Genomic DNA, 19365 nt, shown 5'->3' on the forward strand with positions numbered 1-19365 from the left:
AACCTTTAACATGTTGAATGACAGTTTAGCTCAGATCAGAGTTTGGACTGAACCAAGCTAACAGGATCCAAACTCTACTGTCCGTTTCTACGCTGATGACACCGTCCTCTACTGAGCAGATCCCAGTCCTGCTGAGACCTTCCAGGATTTACAGCTTCTGTTTGACAGAGTCCAGGAGCAACTTGTCATCTGGAGCTTGTTTTAAATGCACACTAAACTAAATCTATGTTCTTTACTACTTCAAAAGAAGAAAATATATCAGATTTTTAATTGATTTGTCTTTTAAGGAGCACATTCAGTCGATGGTAAATGAAGGTGAAACTCGTATTAGGATTTTATTCAAGAAACAATTCTTGCTTTTCTTTTTGTGTGAAACAGAAACAACTTTTTTTTCCTGTTATTGACTATGGAGATGTGTTGTATATGAAGGCTTCTGCTAACCGTCTTAGCATGCTGCATAGTGTGTACCATGGGGAGCTCAGATTCATTATCTAATGTGATCCTCTTACTCACCACTGTGCTCTATTCTAAAGTAAACTGGACATCTGTAAGTACTGACATCTCAGTAATTGGTGTATATTTACAGAATCATTCTGGGTATTGTTCATTCCTATTTGTCTTTTAACAAGGAAACATGGAAGTCATAATCTCCAGTCTATGGATGCTCTGCAGTTTGTCGTCCCCAAAGTACGATCTGAACACCAGTATCTGTCTCAGACGTCTGATGAAGACAGCAAAGATGTGATGTGATAACTATTTTAAATGATACACCAACTCATCTGCCTCTGCCAAACACAACAGGGTGCCTCCAATGCTTAGGATTTCTTCTAATCCTAGACATTGCATTGGTGGATGGAGAAACATCAAACAAAGGACAGGATCCCCCCCATCGATGCAGCCCCTAAATCTCTAACCAGATACTGGACTGAGGTGAGATCCTACCTTCTGCAGGCTGGTGGGGTTCAGCTGAGTTTTATCAATGATCTTGATGGCGACCTACAAGAAGAGACAAAACAGAAGATCTATGAGCTCATCTGTGGAGCTAACACTTAGCTAGCTTCTTTAGCTTCACCATAACTCCTGCTTCTCACTGTAATACGGTCAAAAATAGAATAAATATATGGGTCATTCCACTGGAGGACATTTTACGTACCACGCTGATGTCTCTTGTAAATGTGGGAAGAGTTTTTTTAATCAACATAATATCTGAAAGAATTATTTTTATTCATGGAACGTGTGTCCCACAATATGTTAGCATAACCTGTTAATGACGTTTTTGTTGTTTTATGTCTTATTCTTGTCATTTTGCCTCTCATTTTTGTCATTTCTTTCTTGTTTTTGTCGTTTTGTGTCTTGTTTTTGTTGTTTCCATCCAACAGTTGTCCTAAAGAATGGGTAGAGCAAAGCTATGTCCTTTCTTCTATTTTTCATCTTTCTTGATTGAATGTCTCTCTTTACCTCATATGATCAGGATCAGACTCATTCTTTGGACTGTTTTCCATCAGTCAGTTTGTCCTCTTGGTCAGCAGTAACAGCTAGCTAAATATCTAGCTTCTACTGCTGAGAAAAAGATCACATTAGCATGGATTAGCAACCCTGTTACTATGATTAGAGTAGGGTAAGCAAACAGCACAGAAAACATGGAATAAAAATGCTACCATTGATGTGGAAGCTGAGCCAATCAATACCCATTATTGATAAATATGTAGCTAAAAACTGTAAAAGAGAAGGTTGATTTTTCAAACATTTTGAAGCCCAGCTCCAATTCTGAAATGGGCCAAATAATATGGAAAACAGAAGCAAATACTCGACCCTTTCTGACACAGCGCCTATAAATGAAGTTAATATACAACATCACAAAGTAAATATGCTTTGTCCATCATTTATTCAAGTAAAATATTTCTCTGTGGAAAAGTAAATCCATCACTGGTGTCAGGAGGAATTAGCATGGCCTGTTTCAGCGGAGATAACTTCTTGGGGGTGTTTTGTATAATCGTACACCAAATGTTTGACCTCTACTCCTGCTGTTCCTTCAGGTACAAGTTGTTTGAGGAGGACTCAGACGTGGGCTTTGACTAACCCGTTCCAGGACCCTATGATTCTGCTGTTGGTGTCATCATTGTCCTGCTAAACAGTCTGCTTCAGTTTCAACCTGAACTTTCGAGCAGTTGACTTCACTTTCTCTTCAAGCGCTCTTTGATGTGGTTCATGACTGCAAGATGTTCAGTCATCAGGGGACAGAAAGGTGGAAAGCTGCATTTCCTTAAAAAGATTAAAGTGCTGTTGGGAAACATTTTACTGCTTTTATCTGACACATTTCTCTTGATATCCAGGTGTGTTGCCTTCTTATATTGATCTTTACTTGAAGCATTAAGTATCAGGACACTGAGCAGACTGGGAAAACAACCAAAGTGAGAGAAACATGCAGAGCACTTCCTACCAATAAGTGACTGCAGACCAAAGGAAGACAGTTTTACAGAGAACTGAGTCAGCAGAAGGCTTAAGCAGGATGAAAACTCAAGTTTTACTCAGGCTTAGGCCCCAAAACCACTTTAAAGCTGATCAATGAGATTAAAATGGACTGCAGCAGAGAGACGTTAAGTACAGGAGCTCAGCTGGTCCAAAGGAACCATCAGTCCAGAGGAAACCTCGGCTCAGCTTTGAGCTTCTTCACTGCTGGTTGTTCCTGCTTTTCTTCTTCATCTTCTTTCTGTTATTGTTCTTTCTCTCTCTTTCTACAGTCTTCTTCTTCGTCTTCTTTTTTGCCTTTGTCTTCTTCTTCTTCGTCTTCTTGTTATTCTTCTTCTTCTTTATCTTCTTCTTCTTTCTTGCTTCACTGATATCATGTTATGATTCCAGATGGGTCCTGGATGAACATCTTCAGAGGCTGAGTTGTTCATGTTGGTTGATCAAGGATCAAAGATACGATTGTCTAAAAACATCCATCTGTCCGTCCATTATGTCCACCATTTAAGACGAAAAGAAGTCCACACTGACTTCTTCTACTTTCTCTTTTACTTCCCTCCTTCAGCTTCTCTTCCTTTTCCCACCTCCTCTTCATATTCATTTGTTCCCTCTTTATCTTTCTCTCTTTCCTTCTTCTTCTTCTTCTTCTCCTGTTTCAGACCAACAACACGTCTCCAGACATAAACTCAGCGGCCGATTGGGCACCTCCAATGTCTGCTCTTGGAGAAAGGATCTTAAAATAAGTGCAGGGACTGAGAACGTCACACATGCTCTCCATATGATCTCCTGACCAACCGGCTTGGAGCTGCTGACGTCTGTAGCATCAATAATTCACGCTGAAGCTGCTGAATCCAGCTGATCACAGCTACAAACCAATATAACCCCGCTGACACTCGGTGAGAAGATGAAGAAATGAAGCAACAAATGGCTCCTTTAGTTGTGATAAAGTCTCATTATTTAGGTCCAGTTTGGAACAGATGGAGAAGGAGCTCTACGACCAGCTAATTGAAAAACTTTTGAACCAATATTGGCTCAGATTTCCAGTTATTTCCTGAACGCTGTGAACATCTGAAAGTGAATTAAAAACACTTTGTTGTTGTGGTTGCAAACACAGCTGCTGAACTCAAAACCCTATTTGTACGGAATTAGTGTTACCTCGGGACCAACGGTGGTTTGTAATAACTGTGGAGAATGTCTGATCTTAATCCTGTGTGAATGCGGCATGTCTGTAATTTGTAAAGTAAAAATTCCACCACAAATTATCGACCATATTTCACCAAACGCTGATGTCCAGTGATAACTCTAGTCCCGTGTGAATCTGCATCTCAGTGACTGGGGGGTATTTTATTTGCCGTGTTGTTTTTTTTATTTTCTACCTCTTTCCCGGTTGAATTCTGGAGGCTGCGGCGGAAATTACTGACAACATTCTAGGTGAAAATGCAGGAGTAGGCCGTTACACAACAGGCTGCTGAAACGGCAAAATCACATCAACAAGAAGAGGGAAGTTTGGGAGGACATTGAGATGGACGACATGCATAGCAGCATGCGGTAAGGATATCTTTCAACAGGTTTAATATAAACGCCCTGACAGCCCGTTATCCCGACCACGCTGCCCACTGTTCTCAAGTCATGCTGCTGCTTTTCCACTAGCACCTACTCGGCTCTACTCAACTCTGTTCAGGTCATTATGGAGACGGAAACCTCAACGAACGATGGCTCACCACCACGAGCTGAAGGTTGTTTTTGCAAGTCCACCTTTATATTTGACTGCGGACTCGATCCTCCTTGGCTTGAAGGATTCCCGTGTTGCACAAACTTCTGGAGAGAATTTCTTTCTAGCAGGTCTTTGTTGGTGAGTTTCCATTGCTCTGCTGTGGTCTTCTCTCTGAAATGCTCCAAAAGTGTTCTTTAAGTCATGCGACACACTTGGTCAGGTCATAGTATTCACTTTTCTCCTCTTTAGACACTCTGGTATGATTTTGGCAGTGTCCTTTGGATCATTATTTTGCTGCAATATTCCTCTTCTACCAAACTTCCACAAGATACTAAAATTGCTTTTCCACCAGCACCTACTCGACTCGGTTTAGGTGGTTTTCCATTACACCTGAGTACCTCCTCATCGTGGGGGGAGTCGTCACAGCACGGCGGCCCAAAAGGCCCTTAATCGTTTGTGTGCGACACAAACGCAACACAACAATGGAGGACATGGAGATGATGGTACACCTGCTGCTCCGTCTGTGGATTTCTTATTTTGCCAAGTTCTGTGAAGATCAATGAGCACCGTCGCTGTTGCCAGTGTTTTTTTTTAAATGACGGTTTGGTTTTGGTGAAGGAGTTGCTCTGGTGTGTCATCACTCCCTGTCCAATCAGAGGCCTGCACTCTGTAGACGTCACATTATCGGCTCCAATCAGCTCTCTGGGAACCCCGGCCCAGTAGGAACTAAAACAGTAGCTGGTACCAGGAACTACGTCCTGATGGAAAACCTCACAAACCCAGTAGAGTCGAGCCGAGTAGGTGCTGGTGGGAAAACTCCATTATTTACTGTTGCCATGACGACTACAAAAAGTCCTCATTTTACCCCAAACCACAAGCTATCATAAACCTAACATCAGCAGATGCTGCGACCTGCACAGATTGGACATCATATCCGGGCTGTAATGTCTGTACAGACTTTGCTTATCCCAAAGTGTTTCAGACGTGGGACTAATTCACAAACTACCAGAGATCTCCAGGTAATACTAATCACGCACAAATAATTTGTGTTTTAGGTGGAATCTCTAACTGTCACCTGCAGATATCAGTTCACCTGAACTGGAAATAATTCAATGTTTCTTTTCAATATGCACCTTGGAAGCAGAAGATGTCATCTACACAAACTTGTATCTCTGACATTTTATGGAGGAGCCAAATATTTTGTAATACAGTTGTTGTTAATTACTTGAAGCAGCACAAATGCTCCAACCGGAAGTCAGCCCACATCGTCCATAGGAAAAAAGATGCAACTTCCCTCCCACTCCTTAGATCCATGATGTTTTCATGTACACTGCATTACATCTAAAAATAAGTACAAGAGTTCTGTCTCACAAACTGTAATAGCGAACTTCCTCTTGTTTTAGACACACCTGTATGACCTGTCCCTTTCCCTAACATCTCCTCTGTTGACCCTCCTTCACCTGAGGAGGTTCCTCCCAGTCTGAAACACTGAGTACTGTTTGTACCGTGTTATCTACAGGTGAAGCTGCCCTCTGCTGGGTGTTCTCACCTCTCGGCCGGTCAGTGTGTGTCTGGCCAGCTTCACTTTGGCAAAGTTGCCCTTGCCGATGGTCTTCAGGAGGCGGTAGTTGCCGACGTGCGGCTGGTCGTCTGTGATGGCCGCTACCGAGCCGCGACATGGCGGGAGGCTGTGACGACTCGAGGATTTGGTGGGCGGGGCCGGCGGCTCGGGGAGGCCATCTGTAGATTTAGAACTCTGAAAGAGGCAGAAGTAAAACAGATCTATTGGAAAGTGGTAAACGATACGATACGAACCTGTTGGAACCTTCAAAACTGATGAACTTAAAACAGCTCAGAGCTGCCTGGGCTGTTTTAATAATAAATATGTTAAAAAAAAATAAGGAAATAAATGTGTGAATATAAAGATAAATAAAAAATAAAGAAATAATAAATAAACCTGTTAAAAATAAGGAAATAAATGTGTAAATAAAGAGTAATAAATTAAATAAATAAATCTGTTAAAAATAAGGAAGTAAATGTGTTAATATAAAGAGGAATAAATAAAAAATAACTAAATATATGTCTAAATATAAAGAGTAATAAATGAAATAAATAAATCTTAAAAATAAGGAAATGTGTAAATATAAAGAGGAATAAATAAAATAAAAAAATTAAATCTGTTAAAAAATAAGGAAAGGAACGTGTGAATATAAAGAGGAATAAATAAAAAAATACATCTGTTGAAAATAGGAAATAAATGTGTAAATATAAAGACCATTAAATAAAATTATAAATAATTGAATCTGTCAAAAAAAAAGGAAATAATTGTGTGAAAATAAAGAGGAAAAAATAAAATAAATAAATCTGCTAAAACATAAAGAATAAATGTGTGAATATAAAGAGGAAAAAATAAAATAAATAAATCTGTTAAAATAATAAGGAAATAAGTGTATAAATATAAAGAGGAATAAATAACATAAAAAATAAAGATATTAAAAAGGAAACAAATGTATAAATATAAAGAGGAATAAATAAAATAAATAAATTTGTTCAAAATAAGGAAATAAATGTTTGAATAGAAAGAGGAATAAATAAAAAAAATATGAAAATATAAGGTAAATTTTTTGCCAGCATGAATCCAGTCATCAGGTATTGACAAATCACAATGGAAAAAAAACAATGACAAAATGAAAAAACAAAAGGAAAAGGGAAAAGCAAAATGAAAATTTATCTTTAAATTTCCATATTTGTCTTTATTTATTCCTCTTTATATTAACACATTTCTTAATTTTTTAACAGATTTATCTTTTGCTATGGCACTCCTGTGATTCCACAGTTCGCTGCCAAACAAAACTCGACTTTTACACGTCTTCTAAAATCTGGGAATGTATTATTCTAATGCACACTGTCCTCACATGGTGCCTTTTTCAAAATAAAGTCGTTTTACTGATTATTGGGCACATAAAAACCTGAATCAGGCAGCACTGGTTGGTAAAGTAAAGTTTGCTGTGTGCTCATACACTCACAGAAACTTCTACAAAAGACAAGATTAAAAAACCAACTCCTCCTACAGTGATTCACGTGTTGTACAGTTAGTCTCCTCCACAGCTCCAGGTTCAGAAAGTCCCCTCAGAAGTGTTCCGGCTCTTACAGGATAATAACACAGCGTTATCTGCTGCTTGCCGAGGGCTGTCAGAGGAACTGGAGCTGATGGAAACCAGTCTGACAGCATCTAAACCAGCTGGAGGAGACAAACACCGCTACTGTTACACTACAGCAGCACCGACACCCAACACCGACAGCTACAGCCACGTTCACCGAGAGGATTTAGATCTTGAACAAACAGATCTGGTGCTGAAGGCTAAAAAAACAACAACAGTGTGTTTGGGTTGTTTTGTGAGAGAAGAACAAGAAGAAGACAAAGAAGAACAAGACGACAAACAAGTCAAGGACGAAGAAGAAAGAAGACAAAGAAGTGGAAGAAGACAAAGAAGAAGACGAAGAAGAAGATGAAGAAGAAGACAAAGAAGTGGAAGAAGACAAAGAAGAAGACGAAGAAGAAGATGAAGAAGAAGACAAAGAAGACGAAGAAAAGGAAGAAGAAGAGGAAGAAGAAGACGACAAAGAAGAAGACGAAGAAGACGACAAAGAAGAAGATGTAAAGAAGAAGAAGAAGAAGACAAAGAAGGAGACGAAGAAGAAGACAAAAAAGAAGAAGTGGAAGAAGATGAAGATGATGAAGAAGGAGACGAAGAAGAAGAGGAAGATGAAGAAGACGAAGAGGAAGAAGAAGAAGGCGAAGAAGAAGAAGACAAAGAAGAAGATGAAGACGAAGAAGACGATGAAGAAGAAGATGTAAAAGAAGAAGAAGAAGACAAAGAAGGAGACGAAGTAGTGGAAGAAGAAGACAAAGAAGTGGAAGAAGACAAAGAAGATGAAGATGATGAAGAAGAAGATAAAGGAGATGAAGAAAAAAGAAGACGAAGGAGCAGAAGTGGAAGAACAAGAAGAGGAAGAAGAAGACAAAGAAGATGAAAATGAAGACAAAGATGAAGAAGACAAAGAAGAAGACGAAAAAGAAGACGAAGAAGAAGACAAAGATGAAGAAGTAGATTAAAAAGACGAAGAAAAGAGGAGGTGAAGAAGACAAAGCAGAAGACAAAGATCAAGAAGACGAAGAAGGAGACAAAAATGAAGAAGATGACGATCATTTAATGGCTTAAATCTACCAACCACTTCCTGTTAAACCAGTATCTGGCTGCTGCTAATTTCCCACCGTGGTGTTCCAGCTTGTGAAGAAATGGGTTGGAGCGTTAAAGAATTAATTTAGGAAGAAATACTGTTGATTTAAATGTTGAAACAGGCTCAAAAAGCTGAAAGAAATGCAACTTTTTAGCAATAGTCACTTTCTGCCACAATTTAATCGCAACTCTTTAGAAAAGCTGCTGCGAATTCAGTTATCTTAGGGATGTAACAATCTGGAAAAAAGCCTGCCATCTTCTACGTATTAACAGACTGGATTAGCACTTGTTGTAGACTAGTTCAACCTAATTCTGTAAATAAGACTTATAATTCTAAATATTGATTGTGCCACTAGAAATGCTCCATCTCTGCAGACTTTAACCACAGACTGTTTTGTCTTGTCTTGTCTTTGTTCATGAACCAACCGCCATCTAAATACGATAAGTTCCTGCTGGAGAAGAACAGAGCAGCAGTTTAAAACAGGAACTTGGTTTAATTTATGAGTCTGTTTACAGATCAGAGCTGCAGGAGATGTAGCCGGCTTTCATTGGTTGGTTCTTCTTTCTTGGCTGTGACTACAAAGGGGAACCACAGAGAGCTGAAGTGAAAACCAGAACTTCCAGTCGTCACAAACCTTCATTCAAAATCACACGGACTAATAAGCAGCACAAATTACTGACAGCCATCTCACATTCATGGTCACTTCCCTGAGGTTATAATCAGGTCTGTAGAGGTTAGTAGGTGGTTTTACGTCAGCACTGCAGTCTTCTCTGTTGTCCACGCCGCAAAAAAAGGAAATCTGAACTTATATCTTATTTTACAGTGATGAAATCCTCATTAGGCTTGTTTTAAGGTGAACCTTACTCAGAGTGTAAGAATAGAGTTTAAAGCATCTTTCACTTTCATTTCTGACCCTTTATTGTTTATATGATGCTACAGAAGCTGACATCAAGTTCTTCTTGAGTTCTGAAATCTTAGATTCAGAAGATTTTTCAGAAAATGTGTAACTTTGTGAGATTTTTTTGCTTAAAGTTACAAAATCCTGTTCAGATTTTGTGCAGACAGATTATTCTGTCTTCTCGGTCCACAACAGCAGCTTTTATTCATTCAGAATGTGGAAAAACACCATCCTGCCTTAAAGCTCAACAACCTGAGATCAGAGGACGAATGAGGAGGAGATCCAGAAAGTTGGACGAGGGCATATGGAGGACAAAGGGACTGAACCAGCAGACCTGGTGATGATTAGACCACCTGCTCTACCACCAACAGTTCCGTTAGCTAACTTACACTCATTCTACTTCAAGCTGCAGAAACATCCGGATCTTTACAAGCGTGCAGATAAAAAAAGTTGATGATTAAAATGTGCACTGAAAATCTGCTGCACTGATCTCTGCAAGGATTGAAAGGCAGCAGAGTGACGTCTGAACGTGGAGAGATGTGAATTTCTATCGAGCTGATCTTAATAAAAAGCTCCTCCTGTTCTGGTTGGAAGTGAAAATGGAAGAAGACCATCACCTCACAGCTAGAAGATTCTGGTTTAAACCTGCTGTTGGTCTGCAGCAGGGACCGGTTACCTGGTGATTCTAAAATGGTGACGGCTGACCTCTCGCCAAACTCCAGCCCCCTGGGAGCTTCTAGAGGATGAAGCAGGTGAAGCTACTGCATGGAAGGATGGTTTTCCATAAAACAATCGCTAGCTTGCCACAGAGAGTGCCTTTTGCTTTCTGTGTGTGGTTTGAAGGTGATGGTTGAAAGACAGACATTCAGCAGGTGTTTTTAAAGACTGAGTAATACTTCTATTCTGTCTGAATTTGACAATAAAAGTTGTGCCTGGAGGAGCTACATGTGACAGATTTTAAGGTCGGTTTCAGTCGGTCTGTATTAGAAGAACTCTATCCTACAATAAGAACATGAAACATTGAGTAGTGGAAGTGATTTGTGTGAGGACATCATCTGTCAGAAGATCTGGGAGCCTGCAGGCAGCCGTCACACCAACAATACGCAGAATCAGAATCAGAAACAACTTCATTTACCCCTGAGGGGCAATTAGGTAAAGGAATGGAGGGCTTTAGCACTGCAGTACCTCACATGGAACAACAAACTGATGCAAGTTCAATTCTATAAATGGTTCTAGTATGAAGGTCCGAGACAAACATGGACTTTAAATAAAGTTTGACCTTTTCAGACAAAAAATAGAAGAAACAGGCTACTAATGAGGACCTGTGACAACCATGTATCTCTAAAACCTCATTTTTAGCTGTGAGACTATGGATTCTGTCATCTACTGCAGCAGGTTTTAGAAGAACATCAAACTCTCCATGATTAAAGCTGGTCTGGATCATCCTGAAGATGTGAGGAGGTCAGAGGTCAGAGGTCAGGGTCTGGTTGGGAGGTGGGTCTCATGTCTTGTTACCGGAGCGAGTGGGCGGAGGAGGCAGAGAGGTGTCTACTCCCGGTTGGTCAACCCCATAGTAAACCCACATGTTGCCATGGTGACAGAGAAAGCATCCAACAGCTGATTCATCACTGAGGAGAATGAGTGTCGGCGCCTGCAGGGAGCAGAGCTTCAGACTCCGGCTGTGATGGACGGTGATCAGGAGACAACGGGCCCCTGAGGACAGATAGAGGCCCCTGGTGGCCCCACAGAGAGGACGACCAGCCACAAGACTAGTAGAAAGACTTCTGGTTGTTTTCACGTTATCTGAGGACCGTCCAGCTGTCAGACTTCAACCAAACTTGGAAAATATCTCCAGCACTACAGGTGAAGAAGAAAGACGACTCCACCCACGACGAAGTGATACTCAGTGTAATGGAAAAAAAACGAAACTGAGCCGAGCCGAGCCGAGTAGGTGCTGGTGGACATAGAGTCAGTTTGTGAGTCTTTGTCGTCACATTGCGTCTCTTTATAGTCATTTTAGTTATTTTGTGTTTCTTTGTGGTCATTCTGTACATCTTTGTTACCATCTAACATCTGTTTATGGTTGCTGCTGAGTCATTCCATGTCAATTCAACAAATGCTTGTTGCACCACTTTCTCAGATCCTCCCAAAATTTTTTTGGGGCTTTATTTGGGTAATTTTATGAACAAATGCAAAGTATTATGGTTATAAACATACAGTATAAGCAGTAATGATCTAATCTAATACCCATAGTCAGTCCAAACTTAATCCTCGCCTATGATTTTAGGGTTTTAAACTACTAAAAAAAGCAATTTATACTCCTTTTACATGGTCAGAATTTTTTCCCCTTCCAAAACTTTTACCCTTCTGGTGAGAAAAGTATAGAAATGAATGAAAATAAAAAAATACTGGACTGTGGAATTTCCCAAAATATCCTTATTATTTCATGGGCGACTTTATTTTGGGTTTTTCATGCCTCTATTTTAGGACTTATTCTTGTGAAAAGACATTGAAAGAATGAATTTTCTTCTTTACTAATGAAAGTTGCATAAGGTAAAAGTTTTAAAACATTAAAATAAAGCTTATTTATTGATTTATAGGCTGTTGAACTCAGGTGTAGACCCAAAATAGCCTAACTTTAGGCATTAAAAAGTGCATGTGGGATACATGGTACGCGGTTCAAATTTTTTTTGGAGGAACTAGTATGTGTGAAGTATGTGTGAACTTACTTTCATATTTGTTTCTTGTGCCAAAGATGAGCAACTGCTGAATCAATTTACTATACATTTTGATCCTCGTTTTTGTTTTTAGGAACCATTTACATGACCAACTAAAGATGAAAGATGAATCTGAAGCATCAGCATCGTAGTATAAGTTACAAAGGGCATATCTGAAGTTAATTATTATATAGACATTGTTTTTTCTTTCATACAGTAACTGAATAAGAAGAAATGGCATCACTCCCAGACTGCATTCTCAGGACAGCCTCGGTATCGTATTTGACTTATCAGCTGAATTTGAAGATTTGCAAGTGAAATTCATGCACCCAAAAGGTCCCAGCAAGAAGTTCACATGGCCTAGAAAGGATGACGTAGTGTGGGTGCCTACAGCCCACATCCTCTGTCCAATCACTGCTCCTTCAACACGCCGTGGTGGACAGTACCACATATCTGGTGCAGATGATGGCCTGATTTCAGAGAAATTCAAGCAGTTCAAAGGACAGAAATAGTGGTGTGATAAGTTGGGGACAAATTACATGTTTTACATGGGACCTAAGGCAATATAACTCATTTTAACTGCAATATATTAGTTAGAATTCCTAAAAAAACGCCTATAAAACATAGTGCATTTCTTGGTTAAATTGGCCATGAAGGATTCAAGAAACAATGTTGATACTTCAGATATCAATTATTCGGATGTTTATTGTTATACAGACAAAGTTTCATGTTTCTACTCCATGTCCCACATTGGTTTCTGTGCCAATATATGTATGGTGTTTTTCAGTCTGTTTCATAAATAGGCATCGTTTTGAGGTCTAAGGAGACTAGCTAGCTCTTGGATATTTTTAGGTTAGAGAGAACTTTTAAGGTACTTTGAGATTTTTATAACATATGAACCTTGTTACTTATTAAAATTTGTGAAAAAAATGCCTAAATTCTTGAAAAATGCCATTTTCGCCAAATTTTTAAATTGCCCTGTACCACAGAGAAATGGGTATATTCATTCCAAATTTTTTTTCCTGCTCTATTGTTAAGGTGTTTGAACCCTTCAGATCACTTGTAAGTCTATATCATCAGTCAGTTCCCAGTATTATCTTCCTAAATCAAGCCTTTCTACCTAACATATCAATTTCCGAGTGGAAAAATAGGGATTTAAATATTTTATAACTTAGCAAATAGCAATCATATGATGTTAAAACTTTGCAAGTAATCTATTCTTATGTTGGGATAGTTAAAAAAAAGTTTGGAGATGATCAGAGGAGGTCATGCAACAAAATTTCCTCAGATTTGTTGAAATGAGATGGAATGACTCTGCTTTATGTCCAAATTAGATTAATTTTCCAGTTACAGTTCAGACGGAGCTTCTGGCTCAGTGATCCAAGGACGGACAGAAGAACAACAACTGCTGTGGTCGTCTTTAGAAACTGTCATGATGTATAATATCTGAGGATTCTGAATGTGACTTCCAGAAGATTAATAAAGATCACTGTGCTCCTAATGTCACATCCAGCAGTGTATTCTGGGAAAAATCAATAGTAAACAGACAGCAGGAGCCAGCTGCAGCTGCTGGATGTCCAGAAGGAAAGACTCAGGAGACAAGGACACGACCGGACAGCACCATGCTTTACATCGAACCCTCAGCGCTGCTTTACTGGAGATCTTCTCTTTAGAGCTGAAACATTCTAGAAGAAGTCGCATCAGGACACGACTTCATGAAGCAGATTATAAAGATCTTCGGGGACTAGAGTGAAGATGAGTGATGAGGAGCCTGAGAACGGCACGCTGCTAGCATTCCTGCATCATGACAATGAGGAAGCTGCATTTACCCAGCATTCCTTCCAGGTCCAGCAGCCTCCACAACATCCAGAGAACCTGTTCACAGCAGGATTTATCAGGCACAAATACAAGAAGAGACACAACAAGAATCTCTAGAAAAGCGTCTTCGTTCAATGGAAATATCCAATTTTTTTTTTTTTTTTAACATATTTTACATATTTGGGGGCGGCATGGCTCAGTGGGTAGAGTGGCCGTCTTGTAACTGGAAGGTTGCCGGTTTGATCTTTGGCCCGTTGTGCTCATGTCGAGGTGTCCCTGAGCAAGACACCTAACCCCTAATTGCTCCTGATGGGTCGTGGTTAGCGTCTTGCATGGCAGCTTCCACCATCAGTGTGTGAATGGGTGAATGTGACGTATCATGTAAAGCGCTTTGGATAAAAGTGCTATATAAATACAACCATTTACCATTTATTTCACTCAGATGTCAAACAGCCTCAGCCTCCACGTCCTCCATTGTTGTGTTGCGTTTGCGTCGCACACAAATGACGTTAAGGGACTTCTGGGCCACCGTGCTACGACAACTCCACCCGCGATGAGGTGGTACTCAATGTAATGGAAAACCACCTAAACCGAGTCGAGTAGGTTTTAGTGGAAAAGTGCCATAAATGGAGACTAGCCAATCTGTAAAATGGCTTTTTGGGTACAGCTTTATTCAGATTTTGCTTCTCAGAGATGCTCTGAGTTCAGGTAAAGATTATCTCGATGCAGATTTGAACATTAGCAGGAATGTAGCGCAAGATGGAAGTCAAAGCCGTCCTCCTATCGCTCAAATAGGAAAAGGCAACAACGATACACAGTCTGTGGCTGCACTGATGGGTGACATTCTGATTCTATATTAAAACTGAGTCACGACTACGATATGGTTCCAGAACTGTAACGCCAGGAGCATCGAAAACCCAACACGGTCCAAGCAACACCAGGTCTGGAGGCCTTTGGGTTCCAGTTTCAGATCTAACATGTCAGCGGTAAATAAAGTTGGATGTTAATCTCCAGCTCCATCAATAGTAATCATAAAACAACTTTAGAATGACCTAAAATGACCACAAAACAGACTGAAAATGATCAGAAAAGGAACAAAATAAGTCATTCTGCAATTATGAATCATTTTTGAGTCATTTTGGGAAATTTTCAAGTAATTCTGGACAATTTTTGGAGTTATTCTGGACGATTCTGGAGTCATTTTGGACAACTTTCAAGTCATTTTGGACAATTTTCAGGTAATTTTGGACAATTTTTGAGTCACTTTGGACAATATGGAAATCATTTTGGACAATTTCTGTTTTCAGCCCAAAAATTGCTCAAAAAGACACAAAATTACCACAAAAACACGTAAAATTACCACAAAAAGATTTAAAATGGCCACAAAACAGTCTGAAAATGACCAAAAAGGAAACCAAATGAGTCATTCTGGACAAATCCTGTGTAATTATCGCTCTTTTTGGAGTCATTTTGGACTATTTCTGTTTTCACAAAAAAAGCCTCAAAAAGACACAAAATGACCACAAAAACACGCAAAATTACCACAAACAGGCTGAAAATGTCCACAAAAATGTACAAAATGACCAGTAAAAGAAACAAATCGATTCATTCTGGACAAATTTTCTGTAATTATGGATCATTTTGGACAATTTTCAAGTCATTTTGGACAATTTCTGTTTTCAGTAAAAAAAAAAAGCTCAAAAAGATACAAAATGTCAACAAAAACATGTAAACTTACAACAAACACGCTGAAAATATCCACAGAAGTGCACAAAATGACCACAAAAGGACACAGCATGACCACAAAAAGGCCTAAAATAACCATAAAACAGTCTGAAAATGACCAAAAAAGACACAGAATGAGCACAAAGACAAACAAAACAACCACACAAAGACACAACATGACCACAAAACGCACTCTATTGAATTAAGCTTAAATAAACAATGCAGTCCATAAAACAAATAATTACAGCCCCTTAATAAACCTAAACTTCATAAAACATAATTTACCTGCTTCTATGTTAAAGATTCAAGACATATGAATACAATTATAAAATGTAAAATCACTTTATGACATCTTTAATGAACTAACAAACCAATATACAAACAATCCATGAATAATGCACAGAATGCATTAATCAATAATTCCAGTCCTAATCAATAACCAATAAGGGGCCCAGAGGCGGGGCTGGAGCTGACTCACCTGCTCGGACTCGCTCACCGGGGTCAGCGGCATCCTGCCCGACATTTCCTGCTTCCCTCCGCGGCTCTCTGCTCTCTTCAGTCCGGGACCAGCATCTCCTCTTCCGGCTGCTCTACAGCATCTCTGCCCGGGAACACGCGCGCCTCGGCGGGGCTCAGCTGGGAGGCTCCGCCGGCCGGAGAGACCGGAGGCCGGGGCGGCGGCTACGGAAAGGCCCGGTGTTTATGTCGGAGCGGAAGAGAGAGACAAAGACACGGAGAGCCCCGGAGGAGAGGGAGGAGGAGGAGGAAGAGGAAGAGGAGCGCTGAGGAGTGAAGGCCGTCCAGCAGCTTCCACCGTCCATCAGGTCAAACAGCAGCACTGCGGAGCTGACGGGGGCATGACGTCACAGCCCCGCCTCTCCGTCACCCTCATCTTCATCATCGTCATCCTAAAAATATCCCAGCATCCTCAGCTGCTCCTCCTCACAAACTTCTCCTCTCTGGAAGGTTTCATTTAAAGGTGAAGCACCAGGAAGTCAATCTGTAACTGTTGAAGTCTATATTTTTATTAAAAATAAAAAAACTAATGCTTTTGTGGTCGTTATGATCATGTCTTTGCAAATTCCTTAATTATTTACTATGGAAGCAGTCACTTATTAATAAAAAAAAAGACTGGATTTCACTAAAATGTCAACTATGGTAAAAAAAAAATCACGCAATTCTATATTGACCCGTCCAGAATGACTTGAAAATGATATATAATTATGGAAAATTAGTCCAGAATGACATGAAATTTGTTCTAAATGACTTGAAAATTATCCCAAAGACACAAAAATGATCCAAAATGACAAGATCCACGCTCACATAAAACTTGTTGAAAATGACTCAAAAATGTCCAAAATGACTTGAAAATTGTCCATAATTATGGAAAATTGGTCCACAGTGACATGAAAGTTGTCCTAAATGACTTGAAAATAATCCAAGCTGACATAAAAATTCTGAAAATTACAAGAAAGTTGTCCAAAGTGACTCAAAACTTATCCAAAATCATTTGCAAATGATCCATAACGCAAAATTGTCCAGAATGACTTGAAAATTATCCAATTGACAAGAAACAATCCAAACTGACATAAAACTTGTTGTAAAAGACAAGAAAATTGTCCAAAATGACTTGAAAATGATCCAAAATTACGCAAAATTGGTCCAGAATGACATGAAATTTGTCCTAAATAACTCGAAAATTATCCCAGACACAAAAATGATCCAGAACGATGAGAAAAGATTCAAGCTGACATTAAACTGGTTGAAATTGACAAGAAAATTGTCCAAAATGACCAGAAAATGATCTATAATTACAGAAAATGACTCAACAATCACTTATTAATAAAAATGACTGCATATCACTAAATGTCAACTATGATACAAAAAGTCCTACAGCTCTATATTGGCCAGTCCAGAATGACTTGACAATGATCCGTAATTACAATTAGTCCAGAATGACTGTGTTTCTGGGCTGTGGGTTGGTGTTACGTTCCATCACATCTCCTAACCCAACAACCAAGACATTCATCAGCAACGTGACCATCAGGCTGCAGCATTAGGACATTTATCTTATAGAAATAAGAACACGTCTGTACAAAGTAATAAAACCAAGCTAAAAAAGAAGCAAAAAGCTTTTAAAACTGTGTTGATGCCCTTTTCCTAATGAATGAAAGTCTTGTAGAGCATCCGGTAACTCCTGTTTTGGAATGAATGAAGGCGTTCCAACCTTTCAGACTGTTCTAGAAGCTGGACCTTCAGCCATGGAGGGACCAGGAGACCTCTGGAACCGTCTGTCTTCGTCTTTGGGGTTCATTTTACTACTTCATCTACATTTTTGTGCCTCTCTGTTTGTTTGGCTGGTTTTAGTTGTTGTTTGACCTTCCAACAAGATGTCTGTTGACCCTCAGTCACCATGTCCAGGTCAATGAGGAATGCTAGCTCAGCCCCAACGGTTTCCTGTCCTCCTTCAGAGATCCTTCTGTGGTCCAGTAAGAACACTTCACTTCCTGGGTTACTGTTCTCTGCCTCTGCAACTCAACAATCCTCATCCTGTTCAGTAGATGACTTCTTTCCTGTAGTTTTGCTGCCATCTTGTGGTATATTTGCTCCATTGCAGTCTGTTGGGTTTCATCCTGCTGCCATCCTAACATTCCCTTTCCTTTATTATTGCAACTTTAAGTCGATTATGACTCCGTAATCCCATCAGAGATAACATCATGACCACTGGTTATGTCTTCATCATGGCTCCTGGTAGTGGGTCGGATGTATCAGGCAGCAAGGGAATAAGACACAAAACAAAAACAAAATGACAAAAACAAGACACAAATCTACAAAAATGACACAAAACGACCAAAACAAGATGCAAAACGACAAAAACAAGACAAACTACAGAAACGAAACTCAAAATGACAAACGTGAGATACAAAACGACAGAAACAAAACAACAAAAACAAGACGCAAAAAGAACACACAAAACGACAAAAACAAGACAAACTACAGAAACGAAACTCAAAATGACAGACGTGAGATACAAAACGACAGAAACAAAACAACAAAAACAAGACGCAAAAAGAACACACAAAACGACAAAAACGAGACACAAAACAAAAGCAAGACAAAAAGAACAACACTCAAACGACAAAAACAAGACACTAAATGCAGGGATGGGATCAGCAAGTTCTGATTCCAGCGGAAAGTTGTTGACCGGGGGGGGGGGGGGGGGGGGGGGGCTATCGTTAACGTCGTTACCATCTCGCAGGAGTATCAGCGACAATAAAGTGGTCAAACTTGAAATTAAATCGGCGGAAAATTCTCATCCCTGCACTCTACACTTCACGGTGATTCGATTACAGTACTGTACATGACTGCTCTCACTGAGTGGCGGCTAGCATTCAGCGCGGTGGATATTAGCAGCCGTTCGATATTACGACTCGCCGACCATAAACATACCTCACCCCCCAAAAAAATTTTCTCCTCGAATTTAGACGATTCACAAGAATGACCCTGGCAATGATAAAATCCGTGGAATTCCGCGGATCCGCGGAAAATTCTCATCCCTGTAAATGACAAAAACGAGACAAAACAACAAAAGCAAGACACAAAACAACAGAAATGAGACTCAAAACGATAGAAATGAGACGCACAACGACAAAAACAAGACACAAAACAACAAAAGCAAGACACAAAATAGGCGTCACTCACTTGTTTCTGACGCTAACCCAGTGTAGACTCCGTGCAAACAACCCCTCCACCCCAAAACCCTGAAGAAAATGACGACAGCCATC

General features: G+C 39.8%; 1 protein-coding gene across 3 annotated transcripts in view; it reads right to left on the bottom strand.

The window, feature by feature from the left end:
* Positions 1-16557, bottom strand: part of LOC110961294 (serine/threonine-protein kinase MARK1-like) — a 30667-nt gene extending 14110 nt beyond the window's left edge. For 2 of the 3 annotated variants that reach the window (XM_051946445.1, XM_022208850.2), the window contains exons 1-2: positions 4188-4999; positions 943-996 (exon numbers count right to left, since the gene is read on the bottom strand). Coding sequence is in view for 1 of the 3 variants with exons in the window: in XM_022208849.2 (XP_022064541.1) it covers positions 943-996; positions 5730-5936; positions 16059-16103 (306 nt within the window). In the remaining 2 variants the exon portion in view is untranslated. Of the gene's footprint in view, positions 1-942; positions 997-4187; positions 5000-5729; positions 5937-16058 lie in introns of those variants that run through there. The other variant, XM_022208849.2, reaches the window with a different exon arrangement.
* Positions 16558-19365: the final 2808 nt, after the last annotated feature.

The sequence above is a fragment of the Acanthochromis polyacanthus genome, chromosome 3 (genome assembly GCF_021347895.1).
Source record: "Acanthochromis polyacanthus isolate Apoly-LR-REF ecotype Palm Island chromosome 3, KAUST_Apoly_ChrSc, whole genome shotgun sequence".
In the NCBI taxonomy this organism is placed as follows: Eukaryota; Metazoa; Chordata; class Actinopteri; family Pomacentridae; genus Acanthochromis; species Acanthochromis polyacanthus.